At 45.6% G+C, this 19311-nt stretch overlaps 1 protein-coding gene across 1 annotated transcript; it reads right to left on the bottom strand.

Annotated features, from left to right (window-relative positions):
- Window positions 1–16213: 16213 nt before the first annotated feature.
- LOC144930672 (uncharacterized) lies at window positions 16214–17859 on the bottom strand. Its single transcript, XM_078853400.1, has 2 exons — window positions 17420–17859; window positions 16214–16616 (listed from the first exon to the last, which is right to left on the bottom strand). Exons 1-2 carry the CDS (start codon window positions 17718–17720, stop codon window positions 16477–16479), a joined length of 441 nt encoding a protein of 146 aa, XP_078709526.1. The 5' UTR covers window positions 17721–17859; the 3' UTR covers window positions 16214–16476.
- Window positions 17860–19311: the final 1452 nt, after the last annotated feature.

The following is a 19311-nucleotide window of genomic DNA, read 5'->3' as shown; positions in this document are numbered from 1 at the left end:
AGATGATCACAATGGTCCCTTATGGTCTTTATGAATTTACATATCATTAAATCATCTAGTCTGACCTACTGCATAACTCTGGTCACAGAATTTCACCCAGTTGTCCCAGTATTGAGCACAAAAACTTGTGCTGGACTAAAGAATAGCTTCCTGAAAGGTATCTAGTCTTGATTTGAAGACATCAAGCTACAGAGAATCTAGCACTTCCCTTGCTAGTTTGTTCCAATGGAGAATCACCATTGGGAGATCTAGGTTCAGTGTGCTGGACAACTGACTTAATACTGATTTGAATGGGAATTAGGTGCCATGGTGTTTTGCAAATCCCACTGTTAGCCTCTCTGTGCCTCAGTTCTCCCCACCCCTGCAATAGATTGGGAGGCAGCATTTCCCTACCTCACAAAAGTATTAAATATTGTGAGGTGCTCAGTTACTACAGAAATGGGAGCCATATTAGTACCTGAGATAAATTAGAATCATAGAATCATAGGACTGGAAGGGACCTCGACAAGTCATCTAGTCCAGTCCCTTGCACTCATGGCAGGACGAAGTATCATCTAGACCATCCCTGACAGGGGTTTGTCTAACCTGCTCTTAAAAATCTCCAGTGATGGAGATTCAACAACCTCCATAGGCAGTTTATTCCAGGGCTTAACTAACCACCCTGACAGTTAGGAAGGTTTTCTTAATGTCCAGCATAAACCTCCCTTGCTTCAATTTAAGCCCCTTGCCTCTTGTTCTAGCCCCAAAGGTAAAGGAGAACAATTTTTCTCCTTCCTCATTGTAACAATCTTTTATACTTGAAAACTGTTATCATAGAATCATAGAATCATAGAATCTCAGGGTTGGAAGGGACCTCAGGAGGTCATCTAGTCCAACCCCCTGCTCAAAGCAGGACCAATCCCCAATTAAATCATCCCAGCCAGGGCTTTGTCAAGCCTGACCTTAAAAACTTCTAAGGAAGGAGATTCCACCACCTCCCTAGGTAACGCATTCCAGTGTTTCACCACCCTCCTACTGAAAAAGTTTTTCCAAATATCCAACCTAAACCTCCCCCACTGCAACTTGAGACCATTACTACTTGTCCTGTACTCTTCTACCACTAAGAATAGTCTAGAACCATCCTCTCTGGAACCACCTCTCAGGTAGTTGAAAGCAGCTATCAAATCCCCCCTCATTCTTCTCTTCTGCAGACTAAACAATCCCAGTTCCCTCAGCCTCTCCTCATAAGTCATGTGTTCCAGACCCCTAATAATTTTTGTTGCCCGTTGCTGGACTCTCTGCAATTTTTCCACATCCTTCTTGTAGTGTGGGTCCAAAACTGGACACAGTACTCCAGATGAGGTCTCACCAATGTCGAATAGAGGGGGACGATCACGTCCCTCGATCTGCTGGCTGTGCCCCTACTTATACATCCCAAAATGCCATTGGCCTTCTTGGCAACAAGGGCACACTGCTGACTCATATCCAGCTTCTCGTCCACTGTCACCCCTAGGTCCTTTTCCACAGAACTGCTGCCTAGCCATTTGGTCCCTAGTCTGTAGCTGTGCATTGGGTTCTTCCATCCTAAGTGCAGGACCCTGCACTTATTCTTATTGAACCTCATCAGATTTCTTTTGGCCCAATCCTCCAATTTGTCTAGGTCCCTCTGTATCCTATCCCTGCCCTCCAGCGTATCTACCACTCCTCCCAGTTTAGTATCATCCGCAAATTTGCTAAGAGTGCAATCCACACCATCCTCCAGACCATTTATGAAGATATTCAACAAAACCAGCCCCAGGACTGACCCCTGGGGCACTCCACTTGACACCGGCTGCCAACTAGACATGGAGCCATTGATCACTACCCGCTGAGCCCGACAATCTAGCCAACTTTCTACCCACCTTATAGTGCATTCATCCCGCCCATACTTCTTTAACTTGCTGACAAGAATACTGTGGGAGACCGTGTCAAAAGCTTTGCTAAAGTCAAGAAACAATACATCCACTGCTTTCCCTTCATCCACAGAACCAGTAATCTCATCATAGAAGGCGATTAGATTAGTCAGGCATGACCTTCCCTTGATGAATCCAAGCTGACTGTTCCTGATCACTTTCCTCTCATGTAAGTGTTTCAGGATTGATTCTTTGAGGACCTGCTCCATGATTTTTCCAGGGACTGAGGTGAGGCTGACTGGCCTGTAATTCCCAGGATCCTCCTTCTTCCCTTTTTTAAAGATTGGCACTACATTAGCCTTTTTCCAGTCATCTGGGACTTCCCCCGTTTGCCACGAGTTTTCAAAGATAATGGCCAATGGCTCTGCAATCACAGCCGCCAATTCCTTTAGCACTCTCGGATGCAACTCGTCCGGCCCCATGGACTTGTGCACGTCCAGCTTTTCTAAATAGTCCCTAACCACCTCTTTCTCCACAGAGGGCTGGCCATCTATTCCCCATGTTGTGATGCCCAGCGCAGCAGTCTGGGAGCTGACCTTGTTAGTGAAGACAGAGGCAAAAAAAGCATTGAGTACATTAGCTTTTTCCACATCCTCTGTCACTAGGTTGCCTCCCTCATTCATTAAGGGGCCCACACTTTCCTTGGCTTTCTTCTTGTTGCCAACATACCTGAAGAAACCCTTCTTGTTACTCTTGACATCTCTTGCTAGCTGCAGCTCCAGGTGCAATTTGGCCCTCCTGATTTCATTCCTACATGCCTGAGCACTATTTTTATACTCTTCCCTGGTCATATGTCCAACCTTCCACTTCTTGTGAGCTTCTTTTTTATGTTTAAGATCCGCTAGGATTTCACCGTTAAGCCAAGCTGGTCGCCTGCCATATTTACTATTCTTTCGACTCATCGGGATGGTTTGTCCCTGTAACCTCAACAGGGATTCCTTGAAATGCAGCCAGCTCTCCTGGACTCCTTTCCCTTTCATGTTAGTCCCCCAGGGGATCCTACCCATCCGTTCCCTGAGGGAGTCGAAGTCTGCTTTCCTGAAGTCCAGGGTCCGTATCCTGCTGCTTACCTTTCTTCCCTGTGTCAGGATCCTGAACTCAACCAACTCATGGTCACTGCCTCCCAGATTCCCATCCACTTTTGCTTCCCCCACTAGTTCTTCCCGGTTTGTGAGCAGCAGGTCAAGAAAAGCTCCCCCCCCAGTTGGCTCCTCTCACACTTGCACCAGGAAATTGTCCCCTACGCTTTCCAAAAACTTCCTGGATTGTCTGTGCACCGCTGTATTGCTCTCCCAGCAGATACCAGGAAAATTAAAGTCACCCATGAGAACCAGGGCGTGCAATCTAGTAGCTTCTGCGAGCTGCCGGAAGAAAGCCTCATCCACCTCATCCCCCTGGTCCAGTGGTCTATAGCAGACTCCCACCACTACATCACTCTTGTTGCTCACACTTCTAAACTTAATCCAGAGACACTCAGGTTTTTCTGCAGTTTCGTACCGGAGCTCTGAGATGTCATACTGCTCCCTTACATACAGTGCTACTCTCCCACCTTTTCTGCCCTGCCTGTCCTTCCTGAACAGTTTATAACCATCCATGACAGTACTCCAGTCATGTGAGTTATCCCACCAAGTCTCTGTTATTCCAATCACGTCATAATTACTTGACATCACCAGGACCTCCAGTTCTCCCTGTTTGTTTCCAAGGCTTTGTGCATTCGTATATAAGCGCTTGAGATAACCTGTTGATCGCCCCTCATTCTCAGTATGAGGCAGGAGCCCTCCCCTCACAGATATTGCTGCCTGTGCTTCCTCCCGGTATCCCGCTTTCCCACTTACCTCAGGGCTTTGGTCTCCTTCCCCCGGTGAACCTAGTTTAAAGCCCTCCTCACTAGGTTAGCCAGCCTGCTCGCAAAGATGCTCTTCCCTCTCTTCGTAAGATGGAGCCTGTCTCTGCCCAGCACTCCTCCTTCATGGAACACCATCCCATGGTCAAAGAATCCAAAGCCTTCTCTCCGACACCACCTGCATAGCCATTCGTTGACTTCCACGATTCGACGGTCCCTACCCAGGCCTTTTCCTTCCACGGGGAGGATGGACAAGAACACCACTTGCGCCTCAAACACCTTTATCATGTCCCCTTTCAGTCTTCTTTTACAGGCTAAACAAACCCAGTTTTTTCAATCTTCCCTCATAGGTCATGTTTTCTAGACCTTTCATCATTTTTGTTGCTCTTCTTTGGACTTTCTCCAATTTGTCCACATCTTTCCTGAAATGTGGCAACCAGAACTGAACACAATACTCCAGTTGAGGCCTAATCAGCATGGTGTAGAGTGGAAGAATTATTTCTTGTGTATTTATTATTATAATAAATGATTTCAGCATCTTTTGCCTAATATCCAAGTTGTAGCAAAAGTAGAGCAAGAAAGTGAAAATGGACTTGCATTTTTTCCTCTGTAAGTGCCATAAAATAACCTCAAGTTGAAATGGGTGTTGCCCAATCCAGTTGTCAGACGCTACTGCCACAATACAAAGATAAATGTTTATTGGCTTAACTTTGAAACTGAAGCAAATGCACTTCTGTTCAATTGGGTAAACAAATGCAGTGCTGAGTATATAATAGTGTCCTTTCAAGTGAATTATGCTTCATAAATCATGTGTAAAGGAAAAATGACTTTTAATATTTATATTCCTGTAAAAAATCATCAAGGTTTTCTTTCTGTTAAATAAAAATTAAAAAAGGTTAAATTATGTTCATTTTGTGACAAACTGAGCAAAGCAAGGCAAGTCAGTGAGGCTGACACTCCAACCTTTATTCTCAGTTATGACAGGGCTAGAAAACAAGTCCCAAGTCTGATCTCATTTACACTGGTGTAAATCTCCACTAACTTCACTGACTTCAAGGAGTTACTCTGGACTGATGTGGGGATAAATGAGATCAGAATCTGGTCAAATGTGAGTTAAGGACAGCATGGCGGCATTCCCTTAAAATTTCCTTTCCTTCCTCATGTAAAAACAAGAGATAAAACTGTTATTATGAGAAATGACTAATTGTATATTATTGGTTTAACCTGAAGCACTGGAATGGCTAGTTAGGTACAAAACAGAACAGCTCGGTCAGATAAATACTTAATTAGACCCTTGCCCTGCAAATGGATCCATCAGTACAGACATTTATGTCCACCCAGAGTTTCAGAGACTGCAGAATCGAGCCTTTAGGCAGTAGTTTAAAATGAAGAAATATTATACATCCAAGTACACTGAAACCATCTCCTCCTGAGGTTGCTTGTTTTGCTTATGCCGAAGGCTAGCCCTTTGTGAGCTGTTACAGATTCTCATGCGCATACATATTTAGACCAAGGATTATATGTTTAATTGAGCAAGACTGCCAAACCACTGGGGATTATATATATATATATATATAAATTAGCAATATGTATAAACTGCTAAGTAAGAATCCATATTAGTCACTTTTTGGAAGTTGTTATTAAAGCAATATATATTACCTGGATCTGGTGAAGGAGAGAGGTCTTCTCCATGCAGTTGATCTCATTATTATTAAAGCCACAGGGGGGTAACAAAACTAATAACAGAAAAAAGCAATAAGATTGGTGACCCCTGTAACTTTAAAAACACTTACCCCCCCTGGAGGGAGCGCACCCCCCTTCTGACCCAGACTCCCCAGTGGCTTGGCAGTCTTGCTCAATTGTCCTCAGTCTAGGCTGGATTAAATGGGTGTTTCAGGTATGTGAGAGCAAAGCTATCTTTTGGGTGCCCAGTATGAGACAACTAAGACATGATTTTTCAGAGTAGTGAGTGTATTGTCTCACAGAGATGGTTTGATTTTGATAAAACTGTTCCAGAAATCAGACAAGTTTCTCGTGCCCAGCTTGCCTGCCCAGCTCCTTGGCAACTCACCTGGTGGGCTGATGGGGAGTTCAGACTTCCAGAAGCCCCCAGGCTGGCCGCCCCTGAGCCAGGCTCACTAGAGGTTCCAGGGTACACAGCTCCAGGGCATCCAGACAGATAGCACTTTGAATGGTCAAAGTCCAGCTCCCAATAGCTTCCTCTGCAGCTGTGAGTACTCAGCACACCTACAAATCAGACCCCGGGATCTCAAGTCAGGTATCCAGAAAATGAGGATTAGTGAAATGTTTGGTTTTAGTGACATGCCCAGCATCAAACACCACATCACACAGGAACTCCATGGCAGAAGGATAGAATCCAAATCTCCAGGGCAGCATTCAACTGTTTTAATCATGTGACCCTCCCTTTTGTTCCAGCAATCCCTGCCTCATTCGCTGAACACCTTCCAACTTTTGCCATAAATGAAGCAAGGGTCCTACCGACAAGTCTTCTTCACTACACACCCCGGATTCATTCCCAGAGCAGGTCCTAGGTGACCTTATCTGCTCATATGCTAGCACCATCCCTTTGCTGATGATTTACAGAGCTTCCATATCACTCTTAATTTGTCTCAATCTAGTCTTGTATTTTGGCCCATCTGTCTGACCTCGCTTCCTGGTTGCCTTCCTGCCAATTTAAACTTAACATGGTCAAATCTGAACTCCTTCTCTTCTCTCCCAAACACTCCCCAGCTATCCCTTTCCAGTTCTCCATCACTGTCTACACCACCTTTTTTCCTGTCATTCAAGCTCATAACCTGGGTGTAAACTTTGCAAATCCAAACTAAGTCCAAATCTCCATAACATTTCCTGCCTTTCCTTTCTGTCCACACTGCCAACATTCTCTCATCCAAATCACGATCATTTTCATCCCATCGTGTCTGCTGCAGTCTCCTCCTCTCTAGCCTTCCTGACTCTTACCTTACTTCAACAGGCCCATTCAAAATACGGCTCTTACGATAATCTTCCAGGCCCATCATTCTGACCCTGGTACCCCTCCTTACCAAGTACCTCCTTTGGCTTCCATTTCCCCGCTGTATCAAATACAAGCTTCCAGAGTTTATTTTCAAGTTGCTTCACAATTTTGCCCCTTCCTAATAACTGTTCTTGTATCCTGTTGTCTCCCCACTGCACCTGTGACACCAGCTTTCATTGTCTGCTTTATCAACTTTTCCTGCAAGCACCTTTGCACTTTGTTCCTGGCTGTCCCTACGGCATGGAACACCATCCTGGAAAGAGTCTGTAGAGACCTTACCCTGTCCTTATTTGGATCTCTCCTCTAGATTCTTTTCTACTATGATACCGATGGGGAAACTGCCAACTAAGCTCTTTGGGGGTTTTGTTCTGTATTTGTACAGCACCTAGCACTATGTTGTCTTGGCCCTGACTGGAGCTCCCAGGCACTACCTCAAGACAAATAATAAATATAATAATATAATTAATAACTATGAGCTAGGACGGTGACCAGTAGGGATCTCTTATATTTATATCTTAGAATGTATTTTTAATTTTTTAAAAAATGTATCAGCCAAAAATGTATCTAGCTGTGCACTAGAGGTGGTCAGAGAAATTCTGATGAAACATTTTTTTGTTAGAATTGGGCCTATTCACCAAAATCTGAATGCTTCACAGAGATGGTTCAATTTTGATACAACTCGTTCCAGAAACCAGGAAGGCTTCACCTGCCCAACTCCGTGGCAGTCCACCTGGTGGGCTGACAGGGAGTTCAGACCTCTAAGGCCCCCAGCAGTCTGCCCTACAGCTGGGCTTTCTAGGGTGTCCAGGGTCCATGGCTGAAGGGCATCCAGATGGACTTTTCTAGGGCTGGAGTTCCATTCTCCTTACATGGAGCATTTCAGAAGTTGGGGAGTTTATTCCAAATCAGAACACAACCAGATTTCAAAATATCAAAATCCTTCCCTGAATGGAATTCCCTTTCTCGGTGGTTCTCAAGCTATGCGGCCCACAATGTGTTACCTGGGCCACAAGTTGACAACCAAGCATGCCCCCCCGAACCCTCCCACAGACCACTATACCCAGCACCTCCCGCCCAAAGATCCCTCCACAGAGTGGGGCCAGGAGTGGAGCCCTGGGCAGGGGGCCAGGTGGCAGCCCCAACCCTGGACCCGAGCGCATGGGGACAGGTGGCAGGGCAGCTGGGTGGCAGCCCAGACCCTGACCCTGTGTTGCTGGGTGGCAGCCCCGATGCCAACCCCGGACTCTGACTCTTTGGGACTGGGCGGTAGCATCCTTGACCCCGGACCCCGCAGGGCTGGCAGGTGACCGTGACCCTGGGAACCCTGGCCAACAGGAGCTGTGATGGTGGCACTTGCGGGCGCGGGCATCACACAGAGCCCCCTGGCCCCTCCACCTGGGGTCCCTTCCGGGAGCTGCGCAGAGCCAGGGCAGGCAAGGAGCTTGCCTTAGCCCCGCTGTGCTGCCAACCAGGAGCTGCTGGAGGTAAGCGCCGTCCGGCTGAAGCCCACGTTCTGATCCCCCTCTGGCACCCAACCCCCTGCCCCAGGTTGGAACCCCCTCCCGCACCCTAAATCTCTCCCAGACTCTGCACCTCTGCCCCAGCCCTGAGCACCCTCCCAAAGCCTGCACCGTGCACCCCCACACCCTGCCCCAGTCCTGAGCCCCCTCTTGCACTGCTAACTCCTCATCCCCCACCCCACCCCAGAGCCCACACCCCCAGCCAGAGTCTGCATCCCCCTTCACACCCTAACCGCCTGCCCCAGCCCTGAGCCCACTCCTACACTCCAAACCCCTCAGCCCCAGCCCGGAGTCCCCTTCTGCACCCCAAACCCCTCATCCCTGGCCCCACCCCAGAGCCTGCACCCCAAGCCAGAGCCCTCACCACCTCCCACACCCCAACTCCCTGCCCCAGCCCAGAGCTCCCACCTGCACTCTGAACCCCTCATTTCTGGCCCCACCTGAGCCCTCACCCCCACCCGGACCCCAACCCTTTGCCCCAGCTCAGTGAAAGTGTGTGAGGGTGGGGGACAGCAAGCGATGGCAGAAGGGGGATGGAGTGAGTAGTGGGCAGGGCTTTCTAGATGGGGCAGGGCAGGGCCTTGGAGAAGGAGCAGGGCAGGGGAGTTCGGTTTTGTGCAATTAGAAAGTTGGTAACCCTAGAAAACACAGACACAGCAGTCTTTTCCTTCTTACTGTGTGTTACATTCTCTTGTACCTTTGTCTGAATTAGGCTGTAATCTCTTAAGGGCAGAGACCGTCTTTTAACCTGTGATGGACATGTCCTAGTATAGTGAGGCCGTGAACCTAATTCCAGCCTCTAACTGTAAAACAAAATAAAAAAACAGTCTGTTCTTATCTTTTTCTTTTCTCTCTCAGTAAAGTGGAGTATGTTGAAAAATTGAAGTCTTCTGTGTAATAATGTTCTTCTGATAGCTGCAGGCTACATTTGCTGGACAGTAATTAAAAAAATTTAAACAGCATCTGAATTCTGTATGCAAATTGCTTCTTAGTTTTTCACAAGCTATGTTTTTGTTCATTCCTTAAAAAGCAAGAAAACTTAGTCATGATAAATACAGCAATCAGATTTTGCTTCCTATATTTTCCCTCCCTACAGCTAGGTTGTATCAAATAATAATTTGTCATACTGTATTATGAAATAATTTCTTGTAAATGTTCTGATTGATTGTTTGAAATATATATTTATATTGAGAACCTTTTTTCTGACAAATTTGAGCAGGATTGAATTTTTGTGTGTAATCATGCCAATATTTATTTTTACATTGCATGGCTTTTAGTTTCTTCTTTCTTAACTCATTTTGTGTAAGGATTTTAATGATGATATGCACTATAGTGGTCGGTTTTTCATCTGCCCCCATCCCCAATGCGCTGATGGATAAATTAAGGCCCCTATTCTGCAAAGTTATTTGCTTAACTTAATGCATTTGAAATCAGCAGGAAACTACTCATGTTGGAGATTAAGCATATGCATAAATCTTTGCAGGACTGGGAACTAAACGGTGTTTTCTTATTTAAAAAAGGCACATTTTGACTATGCTGACTAAATCCTATGGATTTAAACTGCCCAAACGTAAAAATAAAATCAGGCTGCAATAGTCTTCTAGCTAAAGCAGGCACAGCTCAAAATGTTATACATGGCAAAGGCCATACATACTACCTGCCTTACTCAAGCGTCCAGTTCCTATGAACCTGATTCTGCACATATTGACACGAGTAGTCCTGCTGAACTCTTCTGATTGGGTCTAACCATGTGACTAATGTAAGCAGGACTGGGCACCTATGAAATTGTTGGACTATAATGGTATGTGTTGTAATGCTGACTTCTGATTGTGTACTTTGTAATGGGAAAGGAACAGGTATTACAAACTAAAATAAAAATCACCAGTCCCACCACTAAAACAAATCCAAGATGCTCCAGGTTTCTATTTACAATGCCAGAGGAATTGTGTAAGCATGATTCTGAGTTTTATGGATATAACCAGGGTGGTTACACCCCAGAACAGAATAATAATTAAAATCTAGGTATTGGCGGCTTTGGGCTTGCTTTTCAACAGCCGCCTAAGGGGTAAACTTCAGTAAGCAAGCTTTAGAGCAGCACCTTTATTGAAATAAGCTAGGGAAAGAAGCTGTGTCTCATTCCCAGAAAGCTGTTCTAGCAGATGCTTCTTGTTATGCACAGAAGGCCCCAAACACAGTAAGATGCTTCAATAATACCAGCTTCAAGTGTTCAAAAATCATGAGTCAGCACCACCCAAAATCATGAGAGTTTAAAAACATATATTGTTCTTAGCCTTTTTATTCACCTTCTGGTGTTTGATCCTTTAGGGATTATGTTTTCCAGCTTTTCTCCACAACCATATGGGTTAGAAATGTACTTTCTTTCTAAAATCATATAACTCCAGGAGCTGAGGCTTTAAGAAAAATCACCAGATGAAATCACCAGAGTTAGCCGCACTGCATAGGCCTCAGTTGATATGCAAGGATAGCCCGGATCACAGTGACATGGTGGTCATATGTAATTGCTTGCCTGCCAGCCAAGTGAGACAACAGGTAGAGAGACCCTATTTCACCTTAGAGTTAAAAACTTAACAAAAAGGCTGCAGTTAAAATGTGATTGGGCATGAATGAAATGGGCAGCTCCGGCACTTGGCTAAGCTGCAGCAAGAAGAGGGAAGTGGTGTGTTGCAAGGGACATTCCTCTGTGTCCAAGGTAAACATCAGGCTGCTGTCTGAGCAAGGGCTAAGGCAGACAGCAGAGGGCTGCGCTGACTCACTGCACTCACACAGGCAGGTGCAGATGGGCGGGTGCGCTGAGACCCTGCAGCTGCCAGAGGCGGGAGAAGGGCAGAGGCAGCAGGATGTCTAGCGCCAGGCTCGCGCGGGAAACATTCCCCAGCAGCAAGACCCATTATGTCCCAAAGCAAACAGCCATAAAACAAACGCTTCTTACAATGATGCAACCTGACCCTCTGCAGAGCAACGGGATGCAGAGCCCTTGCTCAAACAGTGGGATGGGGCAACAGCAGAGTCTCTGCTGAAACCACACACTTTGGGCTTAACCAAAAGAATAATGTTGTTTAGATGTATTTCTGGCAACAAACGTGGTTTCCATGGCATCAATAGAGCATACACTGTGCTTTGCAGGTGAGTGAGTGTCAAGTGTGCCTCTGAAGTCCCTCTTAAAAAGTCCCTGGGTTCCAAAGGTGCAACTCCTAGGAGAGAAGCAAGGATTCCTTTCCTCTTGTCCCAGTGGCTCCTATCTTGTTGATATCCCCTCAAGGACAAATACACTCCTCCTGCACTCCTCTTTCATTGCCTACTTGTTTTCGATGCAGTCACATCACTCAATTCTTTGACCCTTCAGCACTTATGTGGGCAAAACTCCTCTTGATTTCAGTGGGATATTTTCCTGCACTGAGACTAAAGAGCTGGGTAACAAATTGGCAGCTCCCACGTATACACAATAGTGCCACAGTCCGTCCTATTTCTTTTTGCTTTTTTTAATTTGTAGGCCCAGGAAATTAAAGAACTTTTGGGGAAAGCAGTTATGGCAACAGTTGGAAAGTTAGATGTGAAGTGGGAAGGAGTGTAGCATATATGATAATAATAAAAGAAATGTAGCTCTTACTGGAAACGGCAAACTGTCCATTCTGACCCCTTCCTGAACAAATTTTTGGGAATAGGATTAACAATGAAACATACCCTCGGATGGCACAGAGTACATATTTCACAGTCATGTCAACAATTCATTGTGTAGCTTGTGCAAACTGAAAGCTAAGGTATGCATTTACAGGTGGGGAAACTGAATGGCTAAATGTCCTGTCCTGCAAGACATTCATACTAATGGGAGTTCAAGGGTGTGCACTATCTCTTAGGATTGGGTATATGCCTTGGTCAAGGCCACGGAAGAAGTTGGGATTAGAATTCAGGAACTCAAATGCATATTCCTGTGTCCAGACTAATATGCTACACCACTCGCAAAGTTTACTTGTGATTATTCTGCTTGCCACTGTCTCTGTTATTCTGCTGTGTTCAAATAAATGTTACTTGCCACATGACAGAGAGGTGATTGTGATGCTGAGCTCTTTTGAGAGTTACTGTGTAATATAGTAAGTGAGGCACTCTGGTGAGGGCTAAATCTAGTAAAAAGAAAAGGAGTACTTGCGGCACCTTAGAGACTAACCAATTTATTTGAGCATAAGCTTTCGTGAGCTACAGCTCACGATGAAGTGAGCTGTAGCTCACAAAAGCTTATGCTCAAATAAATTGGTTAGTCTCTAAGGTGCCACAAGTACTCCTTTTCTTTTTGAGAATACAGACTAACACAGCTGTTACTCTGAAACCTAAATCTAGTAGTTATTCTAACCTATGATCAATATGTCTGCTGTTGTATCGATGGCATTTTTGGGGTTCAGGTGCAAGTCCTTCAGGATTAATCCATTTTTTCCTTTATTCCTCCCAGGACCTGCATCTGAAAGACCTTTTCTTCCAGCCAAGAGCTGGCTGAATGGATTCACTTCCCTACAAAGCATCTCAACATTGGTCCAGAGCAGGAAAAGAGGTCTTGTAGTGGCTGGAAATGTCCACATCACTTACTCCTCCCCTCAGGCTGAGTATGCCCTCCGTAGAGATGGCATTTTAAAACTGAAGAGGTACAATAAAAGCTGTGTTATCAGGCACTTTATCAACCAGAAAGCTCTATTAACCGGCATTTCTGATATCACCCAATACAAATCTTCAGTCTAGTAATCGGTACTAGTATACTGCCCAGGAGGTTATGCAATTGCACATTCTGCATTTTACTTTTATGTAAAAGAGGCAGAAGACAAGTAAGCAAGCTGATATCAGGGATTTATTCAAAAAAGCAGCTTCCAGGGTGTGTCATGGGGTCATTACAGATTCAGCCCAAGCTCCTACACTTCTACATCTACAATAATAATTGATGCTGATAATGATGACCCTGAGGCACTGCAAGATCCTGAAGTGCCTCCTGAATTATCAAAGAGAGATTAAATTATGTTCAGTATAGTTTTAGTGTTAAGTGTATTTTTAGGGATCTGGGTGTATGCCATGCACTGCCTATAGTGATATGTAGTGTATAAGATAACCTACTGTATAGAAAACTTTAACTGTATACACCTAGGTGCTTCAGGAAACCAACCACTGTGCAGTGCAGTACTACTAATGGATTGGTGAGTACCTGTATACCATTTTATACATCAGGGAACGGCAACCTTTGGCACATGGCCCATCAGGGAAATCTGCTGGCAGGCCGGGGCGGTTTGTTTACCTGCAGCATCTGCAGGTTCGGCCGATCGCAGCTCCCACTGGCCGCGGTTCGCCGTGCCAGGCAAATGGGGGCTGCGGGAAGCAGTGGCCAGCGCATCCCTCGGCCCGTGCTGCTTCCTGCAGCCCCCATTGGCCTGGAACAGCGAACAGTGGCCAGTGGCAGCTGCGATCGGCTGAACCTGCGGACACTGCAGGTAAACAAACTGGCCCGGCCTGCCAGTGGATTTCCCTGATGGGCCACATGCAAAGGTTGCCGATCCCTGTTATACATTATTCATTTTATTGTATTCTAATTCTTTGAAAATTGGTATTCCATTGGTAAGTATAACTCTTAGTTAACTAGAATTTTTGACTAACCAGTACCTTCCATTCTCTCAACATGTCAGATAACAAAGCTTTTCCTGTATATGCACATTGATACTTACAGTCTCATAGCATTTTATTAATCACGACTAGATAGTGTGTTTTACTCACATATGGGGAAGTGAAACTCACCTCCATCTTCATTCTCGGCCTTGTAGGTCCTTGAGTCCAGGTCTGGTGCAGTGTGCAGCCCATGGTCCCCAGAGACTCCCCCTTGTCAGCAAGTAGGTAGATAGTGAGGTGTAGCTTTGGTTAGTGTCTTCCCTTACCCCTGCAACTTGCTGGTCAAAGTAGCTAGCCAAGCACAACACTGGTGGGAAAGTAAACATCATCCCTTTAAAGCTTGCAGCAAGTTAATTCCCCCTTCCCATCCTCCAAAGGAAGACGTGGTACTAGGGGATGAACTGTGACTCTAAGGCTATGTTTACGCTACAGAGTTAAGTCAACTTAAGTTATGTCGACAATCATAAATTGCTGTAATTACACCACTTTTGCATGTTCACACAATGCTCCTTGTGCGTGTTGGTGCTCTACCATCGACAGAGAGAGCAGTGCGCCATGTGTAGGTATCCCACTGCAAATTGCCACCTTCTGCCACTAGGAGTTCTGGAAATGGATTGCAGTGCATCATGGAGGTTGGCTCATGCAGTTTTCTACATCCCAACATTCCATGGGTTTCTGACTATGTTTCATGCCGTTTTTCAGCTGCCCCTGTAAACAGCGTGTTTGCCATCTCTGCCTGATAACATGGATCCTGCACTGCTCTCCACTCTTGTGAAGAGCATTATGAACACAAAATGGCTGATCCTGCAGTATTTCATGAGCTGAAATCTGAAAAAGAATCTGTGATGTCTGCCATTCTGTGTGCCATGGAAAGAAACAATTCAAGATTGATGTTGGCATTCATGGAGCAGCTGCACATAGTGGACCATCACCATCAGGATCGGGAAACAAGCTTTGAGTGGTGGGTTCGCATTGTGATGCAGCTATGAAATGACAAGCAGTGGCTGCAGAACTTTCAGATGTGCAAAGTCACCTTCTTGGACCTGTGTGTGGAGCTGGCCCCTATACTGCAGCACAAGGACACCAAAATGAGAGCTGCCCTCATGGTGGAAAAGCGAGTGGCGATCACACTGTGAAAGCTAGCAACTCCAGACTGCTACTGGTCAGTTGTGAAACAGTTTGGAGTTGGAAAGTCCACTGTGGGGGTTGTGGTGATGCAAGTATGTAGGGCCATTAACCGCCTCCTGTTACAAAGGACTGTGACTCTGGGCAATGTGCGGGAAATAGTGGATAGCTTTGCGGCAATAGGATTCCCTAACTGCAGCACTGTGATAGATAGCATGCATATCCCAATTTTGGCCCCAGACCATCTTGCGATTAAGTACATCAATAGAAAGGGCTACTTCTCTATGGTATTGCCAGCGCGGGTGGATTACCAGGGTAATTTCACTGACATCAATGTGCGGTGGTCAGGAAAGGTGTATGATGATGGCATCTTTAGGAACACTGCCTGTATAGAAAGCTGCACGCAGGGATTTTCTTTCAAGACCAGAAGATTCCAATAGGGGATGTGGAAATGCCCTTTGTGTTCCTGGGAGACCCAGCCTACCCTTATTCCCATGGCTCATGAAGTCTTACAACCGGAAACCTTGACAGCAGCAAGGAGCACTTCAACAACAGGCTCAGGAGATGCAGAATGACCACTGAATGTGCTTTTGGCAGATTAAAGGGTTGCTGGTGTTGTCTTTTTGGCAGGTTAGACCTCAATGAGGAATATATTCCCAAGGTCATAGCAGCCTGCTGTGCTCCGCATAACATTTGTGAAGCTAAAGGGGCAAATTTTCCCCAGGGGTGGAGCATTGAGGTGGATTGCCTGGCAGCTGATTTGGAGCAACTAGATACCAGGGCTATTAGAGGGGACTCAAGGGGGCGGGGGGAGCTGTTCGAATCAGGGAGGCTTTGAAGCAGCATTTTGACAATGCACTCCAGTAATGTGTCTTTCTGTAATGCATTCAGTCTGGCATTGTTTACTTGCTGCCTTGAATGACCCTTCTAATGATTGCTGCCTGAGCGTTAATTGTAATCTGAAAATGTGCTGATTGCCACTTTGTATGAATTTCTGCAGCAACAACCATGTGTAGGACACAAAAAAAGAATCATTCTATTTCAAGACTAGATTTTTATTAAACAGCAATACACAGATTTCCACTTCTAATGAAACATGTCTCTAGGGGTGGAGTGCAAGGGGTACTGGGTCGGGCCAGGAACATGCAATGAATGTGGGGGAGGAGCTTGGGGAGGGCCTGGAATGCAGTTCTGTATGGGCTGCAGGGGGAGTTGAGCACAGATGTGTTCCAACTGCAGCACAATCAGGGACCTCACCATCTCTGTTTGGTACTCAGCTTTATTATCCGCTCCTGCCCCTCTATCATCCTCTTCTACCCGTCTCCTCTTCCGGCTATCCATTCTGATTTTTTTGTGGATTGTCTCTCTCTACACTCTGTGCTTGCTATCTGCAGCATCAGATGATTGCAGCACTTTTCTAAACATATCCTCCTTACTCCTCATTGTTTGCTTCTTTATTTGATGGAGGCGCTCCGCCGGTGTGTAGGAGCTGGACCTCAAGGGCACATCTGCATAAACAAAAGAAACAATACACACTATCAGTATAGGGAGTGCACTCACAGCCTTGAATCATAAAAGTTACATACACCTCTTTCTCACTTTTCCTTTGCCTGCACACAGCATGGCAAGTGCCCTAACCATGGTGAGTTTGGCCCAGGAGGGAAGGGGCAAGATACAACACAGGGTCCGAGAGCTTCAAAAGGGGATCAGTACATGCGCCTAGGGACTCTATTCTGAATATTGGCACTGTTTGCCACAGGCAGGGGTGATCAAAGCTGGTATCTCTCTCTTGAGAACAATCGAGGATGCAAGGGTGCATCTCCTGCATGCGTGCAGCTTCAGACTGGGTCCGTATGCTGCTCACCTGCATGCTGCTTTGACTCCTGCAGAAGTAATTGATGATTGGCGCGACAATGTTTCCTACAGTGGGGGAAGAAACAAAGGAGCTCTACCTAGGAACCTTCAGCAGAGGATTGCAGAGTACCTCCAGGAAAGGTACCTTGAGATCTCTAGAGAGGATTCCTGGGAGATCCCCATGTGCAATAACAAACTTTTCTGCAGGGCACTCACTTGTGCAGCTGCACAGGGTAATGAGAAGCAGATGCAAACTGTCCTAGTGCTGTTAATTTCTATCCCTTTCCCCACTTGTACAATGTAACAAAATAAAGGAGACCTATACCTCATGTCTCCCTGCAGTATCAAAGCAAAATGAGTACTTTCCGGAGCTCCCCTCTCCTGCTTTAGGCATGCCAGAGCCCAAGTAGTGGGACTGGCTAGACCCCTCCGGAGTCAAAAAGCGGTCCTGGCTTACCACGCCACCACATGACCCTGTCCCATATCCTCCTCCAATTCCACTTCCTTGTCCACCACTTTGTCCTCAGGGTTGACTCGGCTGGCCGTTCATCCAGTTCCCCTGAAGTATCCATAGGGCTCTTGGTGGTGGAGGTGAGGTCGCTGCCAACGATGGCATGCAGCTCCTTGTAGAAGCTGCATATCTTTGGCACCACACCAAGGTGATGGTTGGCCTCTCTTGCCGTCTGGTGTGCCTGCCTCAGCTCCCTGAGCTTAGTTTGGCACTGCTGCATGTCCCTTTCGTGCCCCTTGTCCTCCATGCCACGAGCAAACTGCTTGTAGGTATCAAAGTTCCTACGACTGGAGCGGTGCTGTGACTACACAGCCTCCTCTCCCCACAGACCCAGCAGATCGAACAGCTCCGGTGTACTCCAGGCAGAAGCATGTTTGCTGCGGAAAGCCAGCATGGTCAGATGGGAAGATGCTATGTCAATGCTGAGAAAACAGGAAGTGGCATTTCAAAAATTCCCAGGGCTTTAAAAAGGGAGGGGTGTATGCCTGTGTACCTGGCTTCAGGGCAGCAGAATTGAAACTACTGACCAGAGTGGTCAAGATGGGCATTGTGGGACACCACCCGGAGGCCAATTAGGGCAACACATAAGCAAGCACAGTGTCTATACTGACACAGTGTCACTCTAACTTTGTAGCTAAAAGCTATATTCCTCTAGTCGAGGTGGTTTTATTATGTCAGTGTAGCAGGAGAGTTAAATCGGCGGGAGGAGCAGTGCAGTGTGTACACCCCCACTGTTTTGTTGACAAAAGCTGACTTTTGTCCACAAAACCGTGTAGTGTAGACAAGGCCTTAGTCACAGTTCCTTCCCAGCACTGCTTCTGGGCTAGAGACACTAAATGCTAGGCCCTACCCATTTCTGAGCCCAAAGGCTCAATCTAGCCCTTAATGAAGAAGCTTAATGAAATCCAAGCCCAGCTGCTCTGAGTCAGTTCTGCCACTCATGTCATATTTTTTTGTAGAGACAACATGGGTGAGGTAATATCTTTTATGGGACCAACTTCTGTTGGTGAGAGAGACAAACGTTCGAGCCACACTGAGCTCTTCTACACTGCATACATTTTTCTATTCATTTGCTCACTCAGATTTCAGACTACATAATGATAACTCTGAGCATGTTATGTAAGGTCTGCCACTCACTCTTTACTCATTAGATCCTTAGCTTAGCTAGTACCTTCGCGAAGAACATCGTAAACCTCATTCCTTATCAGAAGACTTTCTTTTCTTTGGATTACAACCGCAATTCCACAACACCAAAAAACATATGGCTTTTTCAGTGAGAATTTTCTCAAATATATTTCCCATTCAACTTCCATTTATTATCAAAGATGATTTACTTCAATGCCTCACACATAAAGTTAGGAACATGTGTGTTTGTAGAAGTTGGTCTATGAAGTATCACAGGTCATAAATATATATTTTAAAATTTAAAATTCTAAAAGCTTCCTGTACAGCACAGAGAATGGTATGAGCAATCCATTATACACAATGATCTCTCTCTAAAACAAAACAAAACAAATGTAAAGTGGGGTCACAATGTTTATTTCACAGAGTAATCTGATTGGCTGAACAGATTCAGATACTCTATAACTTTTAATATAAGTATACAGTGATACTGTAAACTTACTGCACATTGGAACTGTGTTTATATTCCAACTGGGCTGGGAAAATTGAAGTAATTTTAAAATAAAAGTATTAGTTACAGTTCACTGGAGTTTTGAATGATCTGAAGATTATTTTGACCAAAGGGATACGTAGGGACAAATTCATGTCTGGTGTAATTCCATTTACACAAATGGAGTTATGACAGGGATTATCATATTTTTCAAATTATATAATCC

Source organism: Lepidochelys kempii, chromosome 6 (genome assembly GCF_965140285.1).
Source record: "Lepidochelys kempii isolate rLepKem1 chromosome 6, rLepKem1.hap1, whole genome shotgun sequence".
Classification (NCBI taxonomy): Eukaryota; Metazoa; Chordata; order Testudines; family Cheloniidae; genus Lepidochelys; species Lepidochelys kempii.
The sequence above is the reverse complement of the archived record's forward strand: the minus strand, read 5'-3'. Positions and strand labels throughout refer to the sequence as shown.

Excerpts from the sequence above, each read along its gene's own strand:
- LOC144930672 (XM_078853400.1), bottom strand. The coding sequence starts at position 17,720 with ATGGAGGACAAGGGGCACGAAAGGGACATGCAGCAGTGCCAAACTAAG. Across the intron at positions 16,617-17,419 it reads CAGGGTCATGTGGTGGCGTG|ATGTGCCCTTGAGGTCCAGC; the intron begins GTAAGCCAGGAC and ends TTGTTTATGCAG.